We start from the raw sequence: 17,495 nt of genomic DNA on the forward strand, positions 1-17,495 counted from the left end.
AGGTAAACAAATATTGCGACTTTCTCTCTGACCATGCCATATCATGGCCTGTTCCCTATGTTGTTGATCAGCGGTGGAAAACAGTGGTCGCTTGATGCTCCATTTAACCAGTCAGTGAGGGCTAGCGCTTCCCAAACCCTCGCATCAATTTCGCCACTTCAAGTCTCGAGAGAGGGCATGTACCCACAAATCCAAATACAGTTTATCTAAAGATAAGGGTACACGCGTTGTGCGCGGAGGCGATCGAGGTTGAGCCATAGGTCTGTAAACCTTTACCTGGTGAAAAAGTCACCTTCTAGACTCTGTGTTATCGAGCGGGATGCTTCGTGGGAAACATGGGTTGCAGCGTTGCAGCCTGGGTGTGCGATTGTAGCAGTAAGTACACTTCACCCAGCCCACGGTCTTGCCATTTCCAATGGGGCCCATGTGTCGTTGCAGAAGACGTAGGCCACAAAGACCCGGGTTCGTCTGAACCGTCCGAAATCCGCCTTTTCACCAGGTAGTTGTCATTAGACGGGACAAAAGCGCCGCTTCATCGGAGAGAGAGAGATGGGGCAGTCAAGCTTGCAGCATCATCATGTTCATCTTCAATAGCACAGCAATCCTAAATTTTGTGTCTCGTACGCTGCATGCAAGAGCAGGGGAAAAGCAAACAAGTTGAAAGATAAAAAAGGAAGAATCCTATCTTTTTCTACCGCACGAAGATAAAAGACCCTCCCCACTTCCCCCTACACAGCGCACGCACGAAGTACGGCTCCAACACCCGCACGCAAACACGTGTGCAGCGCCTTCAGAGTCATTGCGTCATTTCAAGACCGTCGCCCGCTCAATCCTTTAGAAACCCCCCTCCCCATCATATCCCATCTGCATTAACACTCTTTTTGTACCAGCCATGGCTCACATCTCCCACCCACTTCACAAGCACAGCCTCAAGCCGCTCGCCGGCGCACCGAGCTGACACACCTCGCAGACCTTGCAAACGGTGCCCTTGAACTTGGCCTGGTACTTGACGCCGCAGTACTGGCATGCGACGCTAGGAGAGCCCGTGTAAATAGGCGTGTAGCTAGCCGCACAGATCTCGAAGTCGGCGAACGTGTCGAAGTCGATCTCGACCGCGTCGTTGGGGTTGCGCTCGCAGACCGTCTTGATCTTACGTGCGCTCTCCTTGAACTTGGCGTTCGTCGACCCGCGGTCCAGCAGGGTGTTGGCGAAGGATAATGCGCTGTTGTGCTGCCTGTTCTTGTGGGAGAAGTTCATCGCGGCGAAGAGAGCCAATGCCTTGTGGGCCGGCTCGAGCTCCGGTACGGTGAAGTAAGCGGCCAGCTCAAACGCACGTTTTCTTGTCTCTTCATCGAGAGCCGAAATGTCCTGGCTGTTGTTGGTCAGACGCCGGCGCTCGAGCTCGATGCTCATGGCTAGTGTGTACTGGCCCGCAGTTGCGATGAGTTTCTTGGCCTCTGCAACTTCAGCCTGAGTGGTCACAGCATTGAGCAGCATCAAGTGCAGGATCTTCTTCCAGGTCTCGACGCCGTCTTCCAGCTTGTTGGTGCGCATCGCGTTCTTGCCAGCAGCAAACTCCGTAGCAGTGATGGATTCCAGGTCCCGGGGAATAATGGGGAGGACCTTTCTGGAGTCGGTCTCGTCGATTGTCCTCCGAACGTAGTTCACAAGCGGAGGCAGGCCCACACTTGCAGGCAAGAACGTCCTCGAGGCCTGGTAGATCTCCTGGAATCTCCACTCGATCGGCCTGAAGTTGACAGCGCCGACTTGCCTGTTGAGAAGCTGCATTGCGCTCTCGAACGAGCCACCGGCAACGTGGTCAGCCGCAATGGGGGAATTCCTTGTCCACATATCGGCCTCGCTGCTGCCAGCACCAGCCTCAACACTTTCCACGTTGACAAAGTCATCCTCGACCTCGATGTCATCGTCGCCTCCCATATCCCAACCAGCCGCGTCTTCATCTTCCTCAGCATCCTCAAACCCGCCATCGCGTTGAGCATCTTCGGTCTCGATGAGATCCTCGTCACCGTAGCCGTTGGTGGCTGGCGCCAATTCGTCCGCGTCCAGCTCCTCACCCATCAATGCCTTCTCGAAGACAGAAGCGCCGGAGCTCTTAACAGGCCAGTTGGCGGTATAAGTAGGAACGACAGGCTTAGGAGGAGCCAGCGGCTGGCCGATCTCCGGAACAGAGATTTGATCCTCAGTCAAACCGCTCGCCTCGAGAATATTCTGGCATTCTTCCTCCAAGCCATTCGACTTAGCCAGCATGTACGCCAGGGGGTCTAAAATGCAATCAGTCTCATCAAATACAAATCTCACCCGAGGGGTACCCACATTGGTCGATCTCCTTGAACATCTCAATCCGGCTCTCGACGTCGCCAAGGTAGATCGCGTTCTGGAATCGAGAAGTCATATCACCACGGTGCTCCGCGATCTTGGCCATGCGGGTGAGCTTCTCCCTGTCACCCGTGGAAAGGTACAAGAACGAGAGCTTGTCAAATGTGCGCAGCTTTTGGTAGGTCATCTCGACGACTTTGTGGTTTCCGTGAGCGAGAGCCTCAGCGCTGAGACGGGTCCACAGCTTGGGTCTGTCAAGCTGTTTGGCCATCTCGACCGCGACATCGAGGTTGCCGCACTCGATCGCGAGCTCGAACCTAGTCTGAGGGTCCTGGACGAACTGAAGCGCAATCTCCGGGTAGCCCTTCTTCTGCAGGTAAGCGATAATGCTTTGGCCGACGAGGCTGGAGGTCTTGATGATGTTGAGCATCTCATCATAGTTGCGCTTAATCAAAGCGAGCTTGAAGCGGTATTCGGTCGGGTCAATCTGGAGGATCTTGGGCTTGGCAGAGCGGTCCAAGCAGTAGACGTTGCGCCCCTTGACTCTAACGAGGTAAACCGTATGCTCCAAGGTACGGACAATGCCGTTGTCACCGTTCATGAGCGTGTACTTGATGTGGTTCAAGGTGGAGTAGAGAAGGACGCCGGCATCATCCCACGTGGCGCTCTTAATCCGAATAGTCTCGTGCAAAGTGCTGACCTGCTCGAGGCTCTTCGTGACAATCGTGACATTGTGTTTGCTCAGGAGCGCAGCATGAAGGCCATCGTTGGACCAAATGACGTACTTCACACCATTGACAGCGAGTTCGGCGAGGTGCTTCTTCTGCTGAATGTCGTAGAGGACCACGGAAGTGGGAGTGATTAGGAGCAGGCACCCGGTACCGCCAAAGTAGATGTCCGTAGTTCCGTGGGGCGGCTTGATCGTCTTAGTCGTCGAGTTGGCCAGATCCTTGATGTCGATCTGCTGGTTGGCCTGGTTGAACACGGCAAATCTGTTGCGGGCGACGAAAACCGCAGAGTTGCCGGATCCGCGCTTGGTATCCGTTGGCTCAACGGCACCGCTAGCATCACGGGGCAAGCTGATGAGCTCATAACAACCTCCATCGGCGGGCGAAGTAACTAGAATTGCGCGCTCGGCGGGGTTGTAGGACAGCGTTCTCGGAGGGACCCATGGGCTGCCCAGCTTCTTCAGCGAGAGCATAGACGGCGACTCGAGGTTCTTCGTGAAATCGTAGGAGCGCACGTGCTTCTCCTTGGTGATGTAGAAAAGCTGGTTCTGGTAGACGGCAGAAGCAGGCCTTTCACGCTCAAGCTTGAACACCATCACACCATTGTCGTGGCCAGCAGCGAACAGGTTGATCTCCGGGTGGGCGGCAATGACCCAGAAGCGATCGTTCTCCCTCTTGAAAGACTGCACAGACGTGCGCTTGTTCAGATCCCAGACCCGAATGGACTTGTCCTCGCCGACGGAAAGAATGAGGTCCTGGTGCGGGTGGAACAAGCAGGCAGACACGTTCTGGAAATGGCCTCTGCAGGTGTCCACCTCCCAAGCCTTGGTTTCGCTCATCCTCCACAGCTTGACCAGCCTGTCATCGCCCGCGGAGACGATCAACGGAAGCGTGGGGTGGAACGAAACCCAGTTGACGCCACGGTCGTGACCCTCCAGCACAAACTTCACAACGGCATCAGTGTTGCCAAACATGTCCGCCTGGTTCGCATTGGCGCGTGCCATCTGGTCTTCGAAGGTCATCGAGGTGGGCGCGGAGTGCTTCTTGCGGAGGCCGGAGATGTCCCAGACGCGGACGGACTGGTCGAGCGAGGCGGAGACGACGAGATCGTCCTTGGGATGGAACTGCGCGCACATTGTGTAGTGGTTGTGGCCGGTCATGGTGCAGACTGGAGGGCTTTGTCAGTCTCACAATTACGTGTCTCGAGCGCAATGGCGACGTACTGAGAGAGCGGTTCTGCCAGTTCCATATCCTGATGGTCTGGTCATCGGAGGAGGACAGGATCCACGGGAGCTCATGGTGGAAGAAGACGGTGCGCACATAGTCCAAGTGGCCGTTGAGGGTGAACAGGCAGCGGCGCGTCTGATACGACCACACCTTGATTTTGTAGTCGTCTCCTCCTGAGACGAAGAGGGGCTGGGTCTTGTGGAAGTCGATACCACGCACAGGGCCATCGTGCTCCTCGAAGCGGTCGATGAGGGTGCCCATGCGGTAGTCCCAGAGCTGGATTGTGGACGAATGCAGGGAGACGAGGATCCATGGCCTGCCAGGTGTCAGTGGGGAGCGGGACGACGGCACGGTGTTGCAAAGCGCACCGCTTAGGGTGGAAGGCAATGCCCTTCGCCCTGGACGACTTGGACTCGAACTGCAAGATGGTCAGCACAGCTGCTGGCGGGCGAATGCGGCGCACAGCGTACTTTGGTAAGCATGTTCGGAGTGGACATGATGGCGTTCAGGGAGAAGCCGCAGCTTCACGCAATGCTAAGGAAGTCGCGCAGGGCCAACCAATTCGAAGGCAGCCGGCGAAGGGTAGAGAGCGACGGCGGGGGCGGGAGACGGAAAGGAGAGCTGGCGTTGAGGTTCGGCACCCGGCCAGCTTGAGCTTCGCCAGAACACAAATGCGTGCCTGCCGTGGACGGTGAAGTGTCCAGTACCTACGATGCAGCGCCGCCGACGTTTTCCCGGCCAGCCCTAGGTGCCAAGGCCCGCGGAGGTCGAGGACGCCGCCGCGCAAGACACACGTGCCGTGCCCAGCGGAAGTTGCGGCCTGAGGCGCGGTCGAGTCATTGAGCCTCGCGTGACGGCATCGCAGCGCCGGCAGCCCCGCACGTGCAAGCTCGCCGCTGCGGCGCCTTGACGACGCAGCCCCGCCAAAAAATAAAAGCGATCACCCATTGACCAGGCATGGGGCATCCCTGACGTCTGCTGCGCGGCAGATCCACTGGCAGCTTCCACATGGCGTTGAGGGCAACCCGGCGTGCTGATCGTGGCCTCTGATGGCTCCGGGCAGGACCTCTTCGTCATGCATGCGCAGACGCCAACCACGGCCTGCATCTGGCCACCGTTCAGCCTGTGATACCCCAATTCCTCCTGTCGCCGCCTGGCCAGCCCTGTTCCTCAGCAGCTGCCGACCCGCCAGCCCTTTAGACAAGCAGCGCCCCGCCATTGCGCCCTCTGCGCAAAGACGAGAAGCCTCTGCCTGCTCAACCCGCTCCGCCGTCCCGGCCTGCGACCGAGAGCGGCCAATTCAGCTATCCCGCCGTCAGCTACGAAGTCCCGTACCTCAGCGCCACTTCTCATCCGCTCCGAGCCCGCTGCTTCTGACCGGTTCTCTCCCGCGCATACAAACGGCTTGCCTCTAGTGCCCCTCTACCCCTCGTTCTGGGAGGAATACGCCTCTGCTGCCTGACGCTCGGTGCCGCCGCCGTCCTACGATAAGACGAGCCGTCGCATTGCCTGTCGGTCCATGAGGCGTACTCTGCTTCAAGCTCTGCCGTCATCGCCATAGCTGCGCAGCCGTTCGCATCGCATTGCCTGGAGAAGATGGTCCTATCGCGATTCCCAATCAACATCGGAAAAGGGCCTCGCAGCGTAGCTCGACCGTCGAAGTGTAAAACACGTCATTGCTGCGGAAAAGAAGCCAAGCAGTGAGCGGAGCGGTGGAGATTATGGAGGGACCGAGATATCCTCCGGTGTTCGATGCGCCACTGAACCCACCAGCCAGCCCTCCAACCACGCATTGCCCATATTTGGCTGCATCCCACTACATACACCTCCACGACCCGCCACCGCCGTACGAACAACACGTCAACTCGCCGCGTCCGGCACCCTCGCCGCCCCAGGAAAGCGCTGGACGAAAGGATCCCGCCTACAATTTTTTCTTTCCTCCAGCGCAAAGCTACAACTCTTCGGCCAACTCGTCCGACATCTCGAGCCCGTCCGCAATGGAAGACGATTCGTCAGCGGACGATTCAGACTCACTACTGAGCGACATGCCGCAGAGGGAAGACAAGCCCGTCATCACTGTCAAGGATGGCGATTTTGACGTTGAGGAGATCACCGAGGACGATATTGGCTATGACAGCGGTGCCGAAGTCGTTCGTCCCGACGGGTTTGAGGAGGCATCCGGCGCAAAGGACCTAGCCAGGCGCACCTACGATGATGCCGGCATCTCGGAAAGTTTCGAAGAGCTCAACTGTGACGAGTCTATTAACACCGACGAGGAGCTGCGACGCCGGATGGAGCGCAAGAAACGTCGCTGGAGCGCTCGGCCATTCAAGCGCACCCACAGCCAGATCGTTGGCAGCGATACCGACGACGCCGATCTTGACGGACTTGGCGCCCACGACACCGGTTCTGGGGCGCGCCGGTTGAGACGCAAACTGAACGGTGGCCGGCGGGAGAAATCGTCGCTAATATTCGAAGACGTCGACGAAGGAGACGATGAGGAGCACGGCAGCAGCGGGTCGATGCCGCCCGACCTAGAAGGGTTGCAGTCCCTACCCTTTTGGGTTCTGCAAGAAAACCGTATGGAATTGGATTCCGGCTCGAGCGGGCCGCCTTCGGTGGCATGAACGTCGTCGGAGAGGTTGTTTCGAGCGTTGGGTTTCGCGGTTGTGCTCAGCCGCCTCCACCACAGCCTCGATTTGGCGCCCAATCACACGGCCGGCCGGCATTGCACCTTGGCTTCGGCAGCTGCGCATCCGAGAAACACCCTATTCCCAGGCACCCAGGCATTCCTGCGAGTTGGGCGCTTACTCTGACTGGTCGCAACGCCGTCGCAAGTACTGGCGCACAACAGGCGTTTCTGCAGGGCTTTGTTCCATGTTTCCCACGACCGTAACGACAGCGCATAGATTTCCGTCCTTTCAGCACCGCGATTTGCTTGCTTGTGGTTGGTAACGAGTCTCGTTTGTCCTGGTCCGGCAGTCACGGCGAATTTGGAATTCGGACAGGGTTCGTACTATTTCTAGACCTGCTTACAATGTATCATCGAGCGAGCGCCCCGCTTATCCGGTTGTGGTTGTGACTGCCATCTAACCTGCTCCGCGCCTCTCCTCAACTATATTCGACTTCGCGTCCTGCACTGCGTCCACGTCAACCGGGGTTGGTGGCGCGGCGCATGCCACGCGCTCTCCAGCATCCGCGCAGCTGTGCCACACTGCTGGCGCCCGCGCTTGACCACTTATGTCCTCTCCTCTGGCCAGATCGCTGCCAATATCCAACCCTCAGGATAAGCTTATGATTTTGAGTGTGAATCTCAGCATAGCACTAGCTCCTGTTGCCTCGTACTTACCCTGTCCGGAACATGGAGCATCCGAAAAGGCTGCAGCTTGTGCGGGGCATCGTGGCTGCCACCACGAGGGCGCTTCCTCCGGACGATTTCTACGTAAGAAGCACAGATGAGTAGAAGTGATATAAAGCTGCGGGGTGGGACGCACCAACCGTCCTTCCCATCATCCACAGCAACAGAACAGCGAAACATCTTGTCTATTTCCTCTATCTCCTTATTTCCTCTTTTCTGTCTCCTTGAGTCTTTCTCTAAATCAGCACCTGCACATCTCATCAAGAGCAACCCACCACCCAGACATACAAACAACAATGCCTTCCACTATCTCCAGGATCCTCTTTGCTGCCCTCGCAGTCGGCGTCTCTGCCCTTCCCTACGGCTCTGATGCCTCAAACTGGGCCGCCGCGACCACATCCACCGCCGCCGCCCCGGCTGCGACGATTGACAACACTGCCCTGATCGAGAGGCTCAAGGATGCGCCCAGAGCCATCGATCGCTTCAAGCTGCTGCTCACCAAGGACGGCGCGGGCAAAGAGCTGCTGCCGGCCGACGAGCTGCAAAAAGTCATCGCCTTCGACTTCACGGCCAACGTCGACCCGGGCAAGGGCAAGGGCGGCGCGCTCAAGGCGGCGCAGATCAACAATTTCCCCATCCTCACCGACCTGGGCATCTCGACGACCGTCGGCTTCCTCGGGCCGTGCGGGCTCAACACGCCGCACACGCACCCGCGCGCGACCGAGTTCCTGACGCTGGTCGAGGGCGACAAGCTCGACTTCGGCTTCATCGTCGAGAACGGGCTCGTGGCCGAGGGCCAAAACGCCGAGGTCGCGGGCTCGCTGGGCAGGCTCGCCGGCGCTGTGTTTCCCATCGGCTCCATCCACTACCAGTTCAACCCTACGTGCGATAATGCTACCTTCGTCGCGACCCTCAACAGCGAAGACCCCGGTACCAGCCAGGTTGCCCAGAACTTCTTCGGCTTGAACGGCGACATCGTCGAGGCTACCCTCGGCTTTCCCGAGCAGCTGAACGGCGCGGACCTGGAGGCTTTCAAGGCGAAGATCCCGGCGAATGTGGCGCTCGGCGTGGAGCAGTGCCTGCAGACCTGCAACATCCCTAAGAACTAAGAGTCCCGGGATGGTGACGTGTGATGGGAAGCGGCGACGTAGATAGGTAGACGGGAGTTTTTGTAAATATGGGCGCGAGGGTTGTTGTAGATTGGGATGCTGATTTGTTTTTGGCCTCTTTTCCTTTGGTACGGATGACGCTACGAATCATGATCATTGTGACGCGGGCATTACGCCAGTTTTTGCGATACTTAGTTTATAGACCTGTCGTTACTGCCTGCAAATACACGAATAATGGCTAAGCCCACGAGTCTGTATAGATGATTGGTTCCATAGACCACGCCGGGAATGTAGCGCCGGTGAAGTTGTTGTGGGGATGGTGGTCGGGTGAGGAAGCAGCGACCGGCCACTTTTTGTTCCGAGAGTAAGAACGGAACGGGAGCACGGGCCGCCGTTCACGAACTCCATCGCAGCCGTCACCATTCGCCCTCCGCCATTGCTTGCCAATCGCTGTCCACCTCTGCGCCGCCCGCCCCTCGCCGTCGTCGACAGCTCCTCCGCACTCGTCCATACCCGTCCTACTCCGCACATCCCCACCCGCTCCGCAATGGCCGACCCGCAAGAGACGTGGCGCAACCTGCAGCGCCGCCTGGTGCAGGCACAGCAGCAAGGTCGCAGGTTCGGTGGTCCCGGCGGCCCTGGCAAAGGCGCCTTCGCTGGCATGGGCCTGCTGCTCACCCTGGGTGGTGCTGCTGTGGTCATCAACAACTCGCTGTTCAACGGTGCGTGCTCTTTGCACAAGGTCATTGCATCATGAAGCTGACGCCTTCCCACAGTCGACGGAGGTCACCGCGCGATCAAGTATACCAGGATAGGAGGTGTCAGCAAGGAGATCTACAGCGAAGGTACACACAAGAAGCTCTACCCAGCAATGTTACCACGGCGCTGATCGGTTCGCCGCCGCATCACAGGTACCCACTTCCGCATTCCGTGGTTCGAGACGCCCATCACCTACGACGTCCGCGCAAAGCCGCGCAACGTCGCCTCTTTGACCGGCACCAAGGACCTGCAGATGGTCAACATCACCTGCCGTGTGCTGTCGAGACCCCGCGTCGACGCCCTGCCCCAGATTTACCGCACGCTGGGTTCCGACTACGACGAGCGCGTGCTGCCTTCGATCGTGAACGAGGTGCTCAAGAGCGTTGTTGCTCAGTTCAACGCTAGCCAGCTTATCACCCAGCGTGAGAATGTCAGCAGGCTCGTGAGAGACAACCTGGTGCGGAGAGCGGCGCGGTTCAACATTATGCTGGACGATGTGTCGTTGACGGTAAGCATACAATTGTCGTCGCATGCTCATATGCTAATGATCGCACTGTAGCACCTTGCCTTCTCCCCCGAATTCACCGCTGCCGTTGAGGCCAAGCAGGTCGCGCAGCAGGAGGCTCAGCGCGCTGCCTTCGTCGTTGACAAGGCCCGCCAGGAGAAGCAGGCTGCCATTGTCCGCGCCCAGGGTGAGGCTCGCTCTGCTGAGCTCATTGGTGATGCTATCAAGAAGTCGCGCAGCTACGTCGACCTCAGGGAGTTCGAGAACGCTAGGACGGTTGCCGGCATCCTGCAGAACAGTGCCAACAAGGTCTACCTCGACTCGGCTGGTCTCGGTCTGAACGTCACCAAGAACGGTACGGAGTCGAAGTAAATGCGTGAAATTCAAAAGAAAAGAAAATGGAGTGGGGTGTGATACGCGGCATAATCTCCTTTCATGGCTATTGTATAAAAGAATTTCTATTGCGAGGGACTAAAGTCGAAGCGGTTGTTTTTTTCATGGTGGGCATTCAACTTTCCCTGCTTCTGGGACCATTCCGCTCTTACCGATTGCTCATGGCATGACGTGATCATATTCATGCATCATTGTTCATTCATGAGCATGTCGATGAAATACAACTAATTAAACGATAGCCATATGTACGTTGTACTTGTGTATATGTGATCGCCCGTTAGCTTTCTACGTATGTTTCAGAAGTGCGAGGATCAGTCCGTCTGAAAGACATGCTGACTTCCGGATGCGAGAATATGATGATCAGGAGGTGGACACATCTGCATTCCATGTAATTCTATACCTGGGCCTTTCACTGTAAATGACGCTACTGCCAGCAATCGGGTTGTTTCTCTATCGAGCATATAGAAGTGTCTTTACGCAAGTTAACCGCAACGCTTTCTACACGAAGAGAGAAATAGTCCATATATGACATTGCAGTGTTTCTTTGAGAAGCTAATACGAGCTTTGAGAAGGTACCGAAAAGGCTAAGTGCAACTTTGAGCGGGGTTGGAGTGTCGTTGCAATAGACACCGTCAAAGCACCAAGCGAGCGACAGCCGCTAAACTTGTTGAGGGAATAGTAGAAATTTGAGGAAGCGAGCAGCAACCGCCTTCCGTAACCAATCTTACAACCCAACGCTACAACCTCCAAACACAATATTCCAGGCAAACAGAAGCGAAGTCGGCCCTGCTGACCATTTGTTCTGAGAAGATGGCTTCTATCAAATCTATCCGCTCTCTGACTCTGGACATCCCGCCGAGCTGCATAGAGTTTGTGCCCGGCCACCCCGAGCTCTTCGTCGTTGGCACCTACTATCTCGAGAAGAATAACGATGGAGAAAACACCACCGCAGAACAAATTGACGGGCAGCCGCAGCAAAGGACAGGCAGCCTGCTGCTTTTCAAACTTGAGGGCAACGAATTGTAAGCTACTCTCATAACTCGACCGAATACATCACTGCATCACACTCGATCACTACTTCAAGCGGGTTACCTCCACTTTGATCATAACATATCTTTTGACTCGAGAAGTCGTCCTAACATATTCGCAGAACACTCCAAGACACGCTGTCCACCCCCTTCGCCATCTTCGATATCCACTTTGCTCTTACCTCAGAATCCACATCTACCACTCCACTCCTCGGTGCCGCCACCTCCACCGGTTCCCTCGCCCTGTACCAAGTCTCCGCCTCCACCCTCTCAATCAATGCCCTCTCCGTCCTTCAAATCTTCCCCACCACCTCACTCATCACCTACTTCACTTGGCACCCGTCCATCCCCTCGCTCGCTGCACTCGCCCTCTCCTCAGGCTCCATCTACCTCTGCGACACCGCAGCAACCATTGCCAACGGCAGCAGCGCGCAGCCCATCGAAGACGGCGACACGACGCCAACGGCCGCGTACTTGCACGCCCACTCCCTCGAGGCCTGGTTCGTCGCCTTCACGCCCGACGGGACCAGCCTCCTCTCCGGCGGCGACGACAGCACGCTCGCGTCGCTGGCGCTGCCCCTGCCCCCGTCCGCACCCGCGACATCACCACCGCCGCCATCGGCGCAGCAACTGCTGTCCGCCGTCGCGGACGAGCCGCCCGCGGTCCAATGGCAGGACAGGAGGACGCACCAAGCCGGCGTGACCGCCATCCTCCCACTAGCACCGCCGCCGCCCGAACCGAGCAGCAGCGATGCGGAGGAGGAAGGAGAAGGAGAAGGAGAAGAATCCCGGCGGCAAAAGCCGCTCCTCGTCCTCACCGGCAGCTACGACGACCGCGTCCGGCTGCTCGCCCTGCCCGCGCCCGCGTCCTTTCCCCGCCGCCCGAGACTCCTCGCCGAGCTCGACCTCGGCGGCGGCGTGTGGCGGCTCAAGGACATCACCGGTACTACCACCGCCGCCGCCGCCACCGCCGCCGCCAACACCCCCTCGGCCGCGGGAACAGCCGGCGGCGAACGCCGACGCCGTCATCGGGAGTACACCATCCTCGCCAGCTGCATGCACGCCGGCGCCCGGGTGTTGCGGCTACCGTCGTCGGCACCGGAGGATTGGGGCGAGGGAGGAGGGGAGGAAGACCTGGAGTGGTCGTTCGACGTGTTGGCGGCCTTCGAGGAGCACGAGAGCATGAACTACGGGAGCGACGTGCAGTGCGGCGGCGAGGGAGAGGGAGAGGGAGGTGGGACGGTGGTCAGCACCAGCTTTTACGATCGGTTGCTGGCGGTGTGGAAGTGGTGAGGGAGGGGGGGATGAGGTATTCTCTTTTCGTGGGACGATCAGGTACCACCATCGCGGGCTGGATAGTAAAGGCCGAGGCTTAGTCTCGTTTCTTTCATTGCTTCTTTTTCTACTGATGTTGTCTGATGCCCTCTCATTTGGTTGGGCTCATGCGCAAGGGCAATGGCCTTTGAACAGTCGGTGCTAACGAAAGCAAACAATGAACATTCTGAACGCAAATTCCAAAGACGGACGCAACAGGCCTTCTTGCATGCATCGACAAGAGGCCGGCGCCGTAGAAAATTACGCGCCTTTGGCTTGGTAGAGCCGCTTTTGGGCTCCCCGTGCTCAGGTTTGGCTGAGAGGCCAGGCTACAGCCGGGTGCATCTTGACTTCAGACTGTGCGCGCACCCGGAAGCCGAGTAATGAACAGACTGCTCTCCATCTGTGGGCACAAAATGTGCACACTTGATTCGGTATTCCCGAGGGCGCCAGAATGCAACCAAAGGTTCGATAAAACCGTTTGATGCGCACTCCCACGGTTACATAGTCGGAGTTCTACGGAGAGTTGCTGGAACGTCAGCACTGCAGGGAAGACCCACCAGAACCAGAAGGTAAGCTGATAGCCGGGTACGGAAGGCGCAGTGTCGCGGGACGAGGTATTGGAGATGGCGCAGAGTGATGGAGTAAGGTGCTCGTGAAATCGGATAGCGGTGAACGGGGCGTAGGCACGGGAACTGCGGGTGGGTGTGTGTCGGGACAAAGGCGTATCGAACGGTGAAAGGAAATTGGCGGTCACGCGGGGTTGAATCGAATCGAGATTTGGGGCTTTCCAGATACGCAGACATGGAGGTTAAGGAGGGTGTCAGGATCGCGAAGCGGAGCCTGTATAATCATGAGTCATCACATCCACTGCGGGCACCGAGGTCATAAGGCGGAAAATCTCATATCACTCTGTAGTTACTAGCAGTTATTGCCAACGGGAAAGAGGATCGGTCAACTCGCATCGTGTGGCGCCGGGGTGCCGAGTGTCTTGAAGCAGGCAGAAAGAAAATTCGGTCGTCCGCCGAGGGCGATTCCGTTCAGGACAGAGTCGGTGAACCGTAAATTCCGTACCGTACCGCTCGATCGAAACTAAGGTGCATCAACAGAGGGGACGCCGTAGATTGTTATAAGGAAAGCCAACGGCCGCAGTTTCCCGCAAACGAGACCTGAAAAGATGATCAGGTAGAACTTTTCAACCCACCCATAAAAATTGCCAAAAGTTAGTTACCGGGGTATAGCCGATGCTGCATCTGTTTACTCGGCAGTGTCGAGGTCGTCGTGGGCAGGAGGGGGAGGTGTCTCCTCGCCTGTGAATGCGTCAGTGCTGTTGCTCGGAGTGGGCCGTGCTCATCGCAGGTGTCTTACGCTTTTCGCCGCCATTAGTACCGTTCTCGCGGTCGCGTTCACGCTCGCGGTCACGGTCCTCCTCCTCGCGGTCGCGGATGTCCTTCATATCGCGGTCACGGTCGTCGGGGCTGCGAGAGCGGTCGCGGTCGCGGCGGTCGTAGTCGCGGTCACGACGGTCATCCTTGCGGGGAGAGTAGTCGCCACGGCTGCGGCGGGGAGGGCTGACGCTGCGGCCACGGCGGGGCGAGGCGTCGCGCCTACGGGGGCGGTCACGACCCGAATCGAAGCGCCATGAGGCGGATGGCGGCGTGCGAGCCCACTACAGCTTGGTCAGTTGTGCGCGACATGGGCAGCGACGGCGGACATACCTCGATCTTGAGAAGGTCATCACGGCCGATGCGCTTGTTGTGCATCTCGTGATAGGCATCATCAGCATCACGGCGAGACTCATACTCAACGAACGCGAAGCTATGACGTTGTTAGCTTCCGGCCAAACGCATCCCTGGGAGCTCTCTATGGGATACTTACAGACGGCTGGAGGCCGAACGCGGAGCAGGAATGTCACAGCGAACAAGACGACCATACCTTCGGGTGGATGTTAGACTGGCTATTCATTGTCGTGTCGCGGAGGAACGAAAAGCAGAACGAGGTCGATGGCCCGACGGCGCCGGGGGTAGAGCGAGGGCTATCTACAGGAGGGCACGGTGCAGGATCGTTCGATCGACTCGGTTCGTAGGGGCATGCGGGAGGAAGGATGCTGAAGCCGAGGAACCGGTACGCTCGAGGGGCGGGCGACGATGACCGGTCGGGTTCACGGATCGTGGTGGACGTACCGTTCGAATTCGTAGGCAAGGTCGCGGGCGCGCGTGCCGTGGCCGAAGCCAGTGACGTAGAGGGTGGTGCCGCCGCGGCCAGACATCTTGGGCAAGCTCGAGCGGTGGGGAATACAGCAGGAGAGCGGTGCGCGCAGATGCAATCGATGTGGCGTCGGGGGTACCGGGAGTTGGAGAGGAGGGTGGTGAGGCGGTTGAACAGGAATCGAAGGGCTGGAGGAAACGCGAGGCGCTTATGTAATCCGCGCTAGCGCGTGCCAAGCCCCCGTCGCCCTGCCCCAGGCGCAGCTTTGTCTGCCGCGCCTGCCCATTGCTGCACTTCACGCCCGCAAGCTCACCACAAGGCAACGCCGTCGCCGCCTCCACCACCCTCGCGCCGCTGCTGGTCCCGCTTCGACACGGCAGGAGACGCAGCCGCCTCTGCTGCTACACCCGCGACAAGCTTTCCCGCCTGCGCCGCCACCTCCCCACGCCCGCACGTCACCTCTGCACGCGCCCGCCACCCCAGTGAAGCCGCGGCGTCCTTGTCATCCTTTGTCTCACCAGCTTCGCCCGTCGCCCGTCATGACCGCGGAAGTGCAGATGGGCACGCCTCTGGCAGAGGCCATCCAGAGCGTCGTCCAACCCAAGCTCGCGGAAGTGGGCTGGTCGACCGGAGGCTCTGACGACACCGCTCTGTCGGAATACATCATCCTCATGCTGGTGAATGGCAAGACCCAGGAACAGATTGCATCCGAACTCGCCAGCGACCTTCTGAGTCTGTCCCCCGACGACCCTGCACCTAGGGACTTTTCGCGATGGCTGTTCGAGCAGGTCGATGCGCTCAACGCCCAGATCAACGGCGTTGGTTCTGCGCAAGCCGCCGATCAGGCTGTACCGTTCCAAGCAATGGACGCCCAAGGGGCGACAGAAATGATGGGAATGGACGCTGAAATGGGCGACGCTTCGCAGTCCACAATGTACGTGTTTACCCACACCTTGGGTTCTCTCCCTCTTTTCATTTTTAACATTGTCACTCAGACCCACTGGACCGAAAGCTATGCGTAACGGTCATCAGACCCCGCGCGATAAGCGCATGCTTGGTCACCTTAACAAGGCTATGGACCGCTCAACTGACGCCGCCCTGCACCGCGTAAGAGGAGGTGGAGGCGTTGGTCGTGCCAACGCGCATGGCGGTCGTGAACCGCCCAAGGGACCTCGCCACCAACAGAACCGCAGCATGGCCATTATGAACGGCCTGAACGGAATGCAGCACAACGGAATGGGTATGCCGCCGGGTGCGGGCAACATGGGCATGCCAGGAAACCCCAACCAGATGATGGACGCCTTCAAAATGTACGAGAACATGTCTGCACAAATGGCGCAGATGAGCCAGATGCTGGCCGCGTCGGGATACTCTCAGCCACAGCAGCCCTTCATCAACCCGGCATTCCAGAAGAACCAGCGCGGGAATGGAAAGTCGCTGTTCGACCGTGTAGACAACTCGGGGCGCAGGAATAACAGGCCTCAGCAGAGCAAGAGGCCACAGCCGCAAGATATGGAGATGGGAGGCGGAGAACAGTCAGCTGCGAACGGCGAAGCAGGCGAATCCATGGATGTGGAGAACAAGTCCGAGACCAAGGCCGCGTGGGACACAATGTGCAAATTCAACGCCTTTTGCAAGAACCCGGAGTGTCCCTATGCGCACCAAACGCCGGCCGGTAACCCGGGAATCACGGTCGACCTCAGCGACGAATGCACCTTCGACGTCAGTTGCAAGAATCACAAGTGCACAGCAAAGCACCATTCTCCGGCGAGGAAGGCAGCATTCCAGTCAGAGGTGCCATGCCGGTTTGGCGTGAACTGCAAGAACCCTCACTGCGCCTTCCAGCATCCTCCCCCTCCTTGCCGGTTCGGCGACAACTGCAAGAACCCGGATTGCAAGTTTACCCACTTGGAGACCAAGTGCAAGTTCAACCCGTGCAAGAACCCTCACTGCGCCTACAAACACGATGAGGGCCAGAGAGCAGCCAACGGATCCGGAAACGAGCACGTCAGTGAGAGGAAGTTTGTTGACGAGACCCAGGAGGAGGAGCTCATCGTTCCTGGGAAGTCGGAGGGAATGTCTGAAGGGCAGGAGACTCAGGCTCAGGACGTTGATGTTGTTACGTAAAGGAAGCAAAATTGGAGGAGGATTTCTTTTGATGGGCGAATTGGATGGGTTCGGTGGCCATTGAAAAAAAGGGGATGCATTGAGGGAGTGGCAGCAGCGATGAGACCATGGCACAACGACTCGAGGTTTTGGGCTTGGTGGTGATTGAGTTCAGGAGATACCGCTGTGGGTGCATAGAGCACTACGGTTGCTAAACGGCGTTCTGGGTAATGCTGGGACTGGCGGCAGGCTGCTGCTTTTTCAGAAATGCGGTCGGATCATGCTACTTGTAAAAATAAGATCACTTTTCTTGCGGACAGGGGTGCTTCTCCGGTCCTGGTTCATACGCTGCTCCAGAAGGCTTGACCGGTGACAACTAAATCATGCGCGGCGGCAGAAAAGCGAGGGCGGCTAACATGTTGA

At 58.1% G+C, this 17,495-nt stretch overlaps 7 protein-coding genes across 7 annotated transcripts; 5 read left to right on the forward strand and 2 right to left on the reverse strand.

The window, feature by feature from the left end:
• Positions 1-915: 915 nt before the first annotated feature.
• On the reverse strand, positions 916-4,789 carry SLS55_006979 (uncharacterized protein; the record flags this gene model as incomplete). The annotated part of the gene is made up of 5 exons (XM_066778406.1): positions 916-2,282; positions 2,335-4,233; positions 4,289-4,608; positions 4,661-4,710; positions 4,763-4,789. The coding sequence occupies 5 exons, from the start codon at positions 4,787-4,789 to the stop codon at positions 916-918; spliced, it is 3,663 nt and encodes a 1,220-aa protein (XP_066630843.1).
• Positions 4,790-6,289: 1,500 nt separating this feature from the next.
• On the forward strand, positions 6,290-6,919 carry SLS55_006980 (uncharacterized protein; the record flags this gene model as incomplete). Its single annotated transcript, XM_066778407.1, has 1 exon — positions 6,290-6,919. One exon carries the CDS (start codon positions 6,290-6,292, stop codon positions 6,917-6,919), a length of 630 nt encoding a protein of 209 aa, XP_066630844.1.
• An 828-nt stretch (positions 6,920-7,747) lies between these two features.
• Positions 7,748-8,759, forward strand: SLS55_006981 (uncharacterized protein; the record flags this gene model as incomplete). The annotated part of the gene is made up of 2 exons (XM_066778408.1): positions 7,748-7,751; positions 7,990-8,759. The coding sequence occupies 2 exons, from the start codon at positions 7,748-7,750 to the stop codon at positions 8,757-8,759; spliced, it is 774 nt and encodes a 257-aa protein (XP_066630845.1).
• A 547-nt stretch (positions 8,760-9,306) lies between these two features.
• Positions 9,307-10,395, forward strand: PHB2_1 (Prohibitin-2, subunit of the prohibitin complex (Phb1p-Phb2p); the record flags this gene model as incomplete). The annotated part of the gene is made up of 4 exons (XM_066778409.1): positions 9,307-9,481; positions 9,536-9,604; positions 9,671-10,026; positions 10,078-10,395. The coding sequence occupies 4 exons, from the start codon at positions 9,307-9,309 to the stop codon at positions 10,393-10,395; spliced, it is 918 nt and encodes a 305-aa protein (XP_066630846.1).
• An 831-nt stretch (positions 10,396-11,226) lies between these two features.
• PHB2_2 (Prohibitin-2, subunit of the prohibitin complex (Phb1p-Phb2p)) lies at positions 11,227-12,737 on the forward strand (the record flags this gene model as incomplete). Its single annotated transcript, XM_066778410.1, has 2 exons — positions 11,227-11,438; positions 11,567-12,737. The coding sequence occupies 2 exons, from the start codon at positions 11,227-11,229 to the stop codon at positions 12,735-12,737; spliced, it is 1,383 nt and encodes a 460-aa protein (XP_066630847.1).
• A 1,278-nt stretch (positions 12,738-14,015) lies between these two features.
• SLS55_006984 (uncharacterized protein) lies at positions 14,016-15,027 on the reverse strand (the record flags this gene model as incomplete). Its single annotated transcript, XM_066778411.1, has 5 exons — positions 14,016-14,068; positions 14,127-14,427; positions 14,477-14,576; positions 14,637-14,693; positions 14,942-15,027. The coding sequence occupies 5 exons, from the start codon at positions 15,025-15,027 to the stop codon at positions 14,016-14,018; spliced, it is 597 nt and encodes a 198-aa protein (XP_066630848.1).
• A 478-nt stretch (positions 15,028-15,505) lies between these two features.
• Positions 15,506-17,093, forward strand: SLS55_006985 (uncharacterized protein; the record flags this gene model as incomplete). Its single annotated transcript, XM_066778412.1, has 2 exons — positions 15,506-15,900; positions 15,962-17,093. The coding sequence occupies 2 exons, from the start codon at positions 15,506-15,508 to the stop codon at positions 17,091-17,093; spliced, it is 1,527 nt and encodes a 508-aa protein (XP_066630849.1).
• Positions 17,094-17,495: the final 402 nt, after the last annotated feature.

Source organism: Diplodia seriata, assembly GCF_021436955.1.
Source record: "Diplodia seriata strain FDS-637 chromosome Unknown scaffold_7, whole genome shotgun sequence".
In the NCBI taxonomy this organism is placed as follows: domain Eukaryota; kingdom Fungi; phylum Ascomycota; class Dothideomycetes; order Botryosphaeriales; family Botryosphaeriaceae; genus Diplodia; species Diplodia seriata.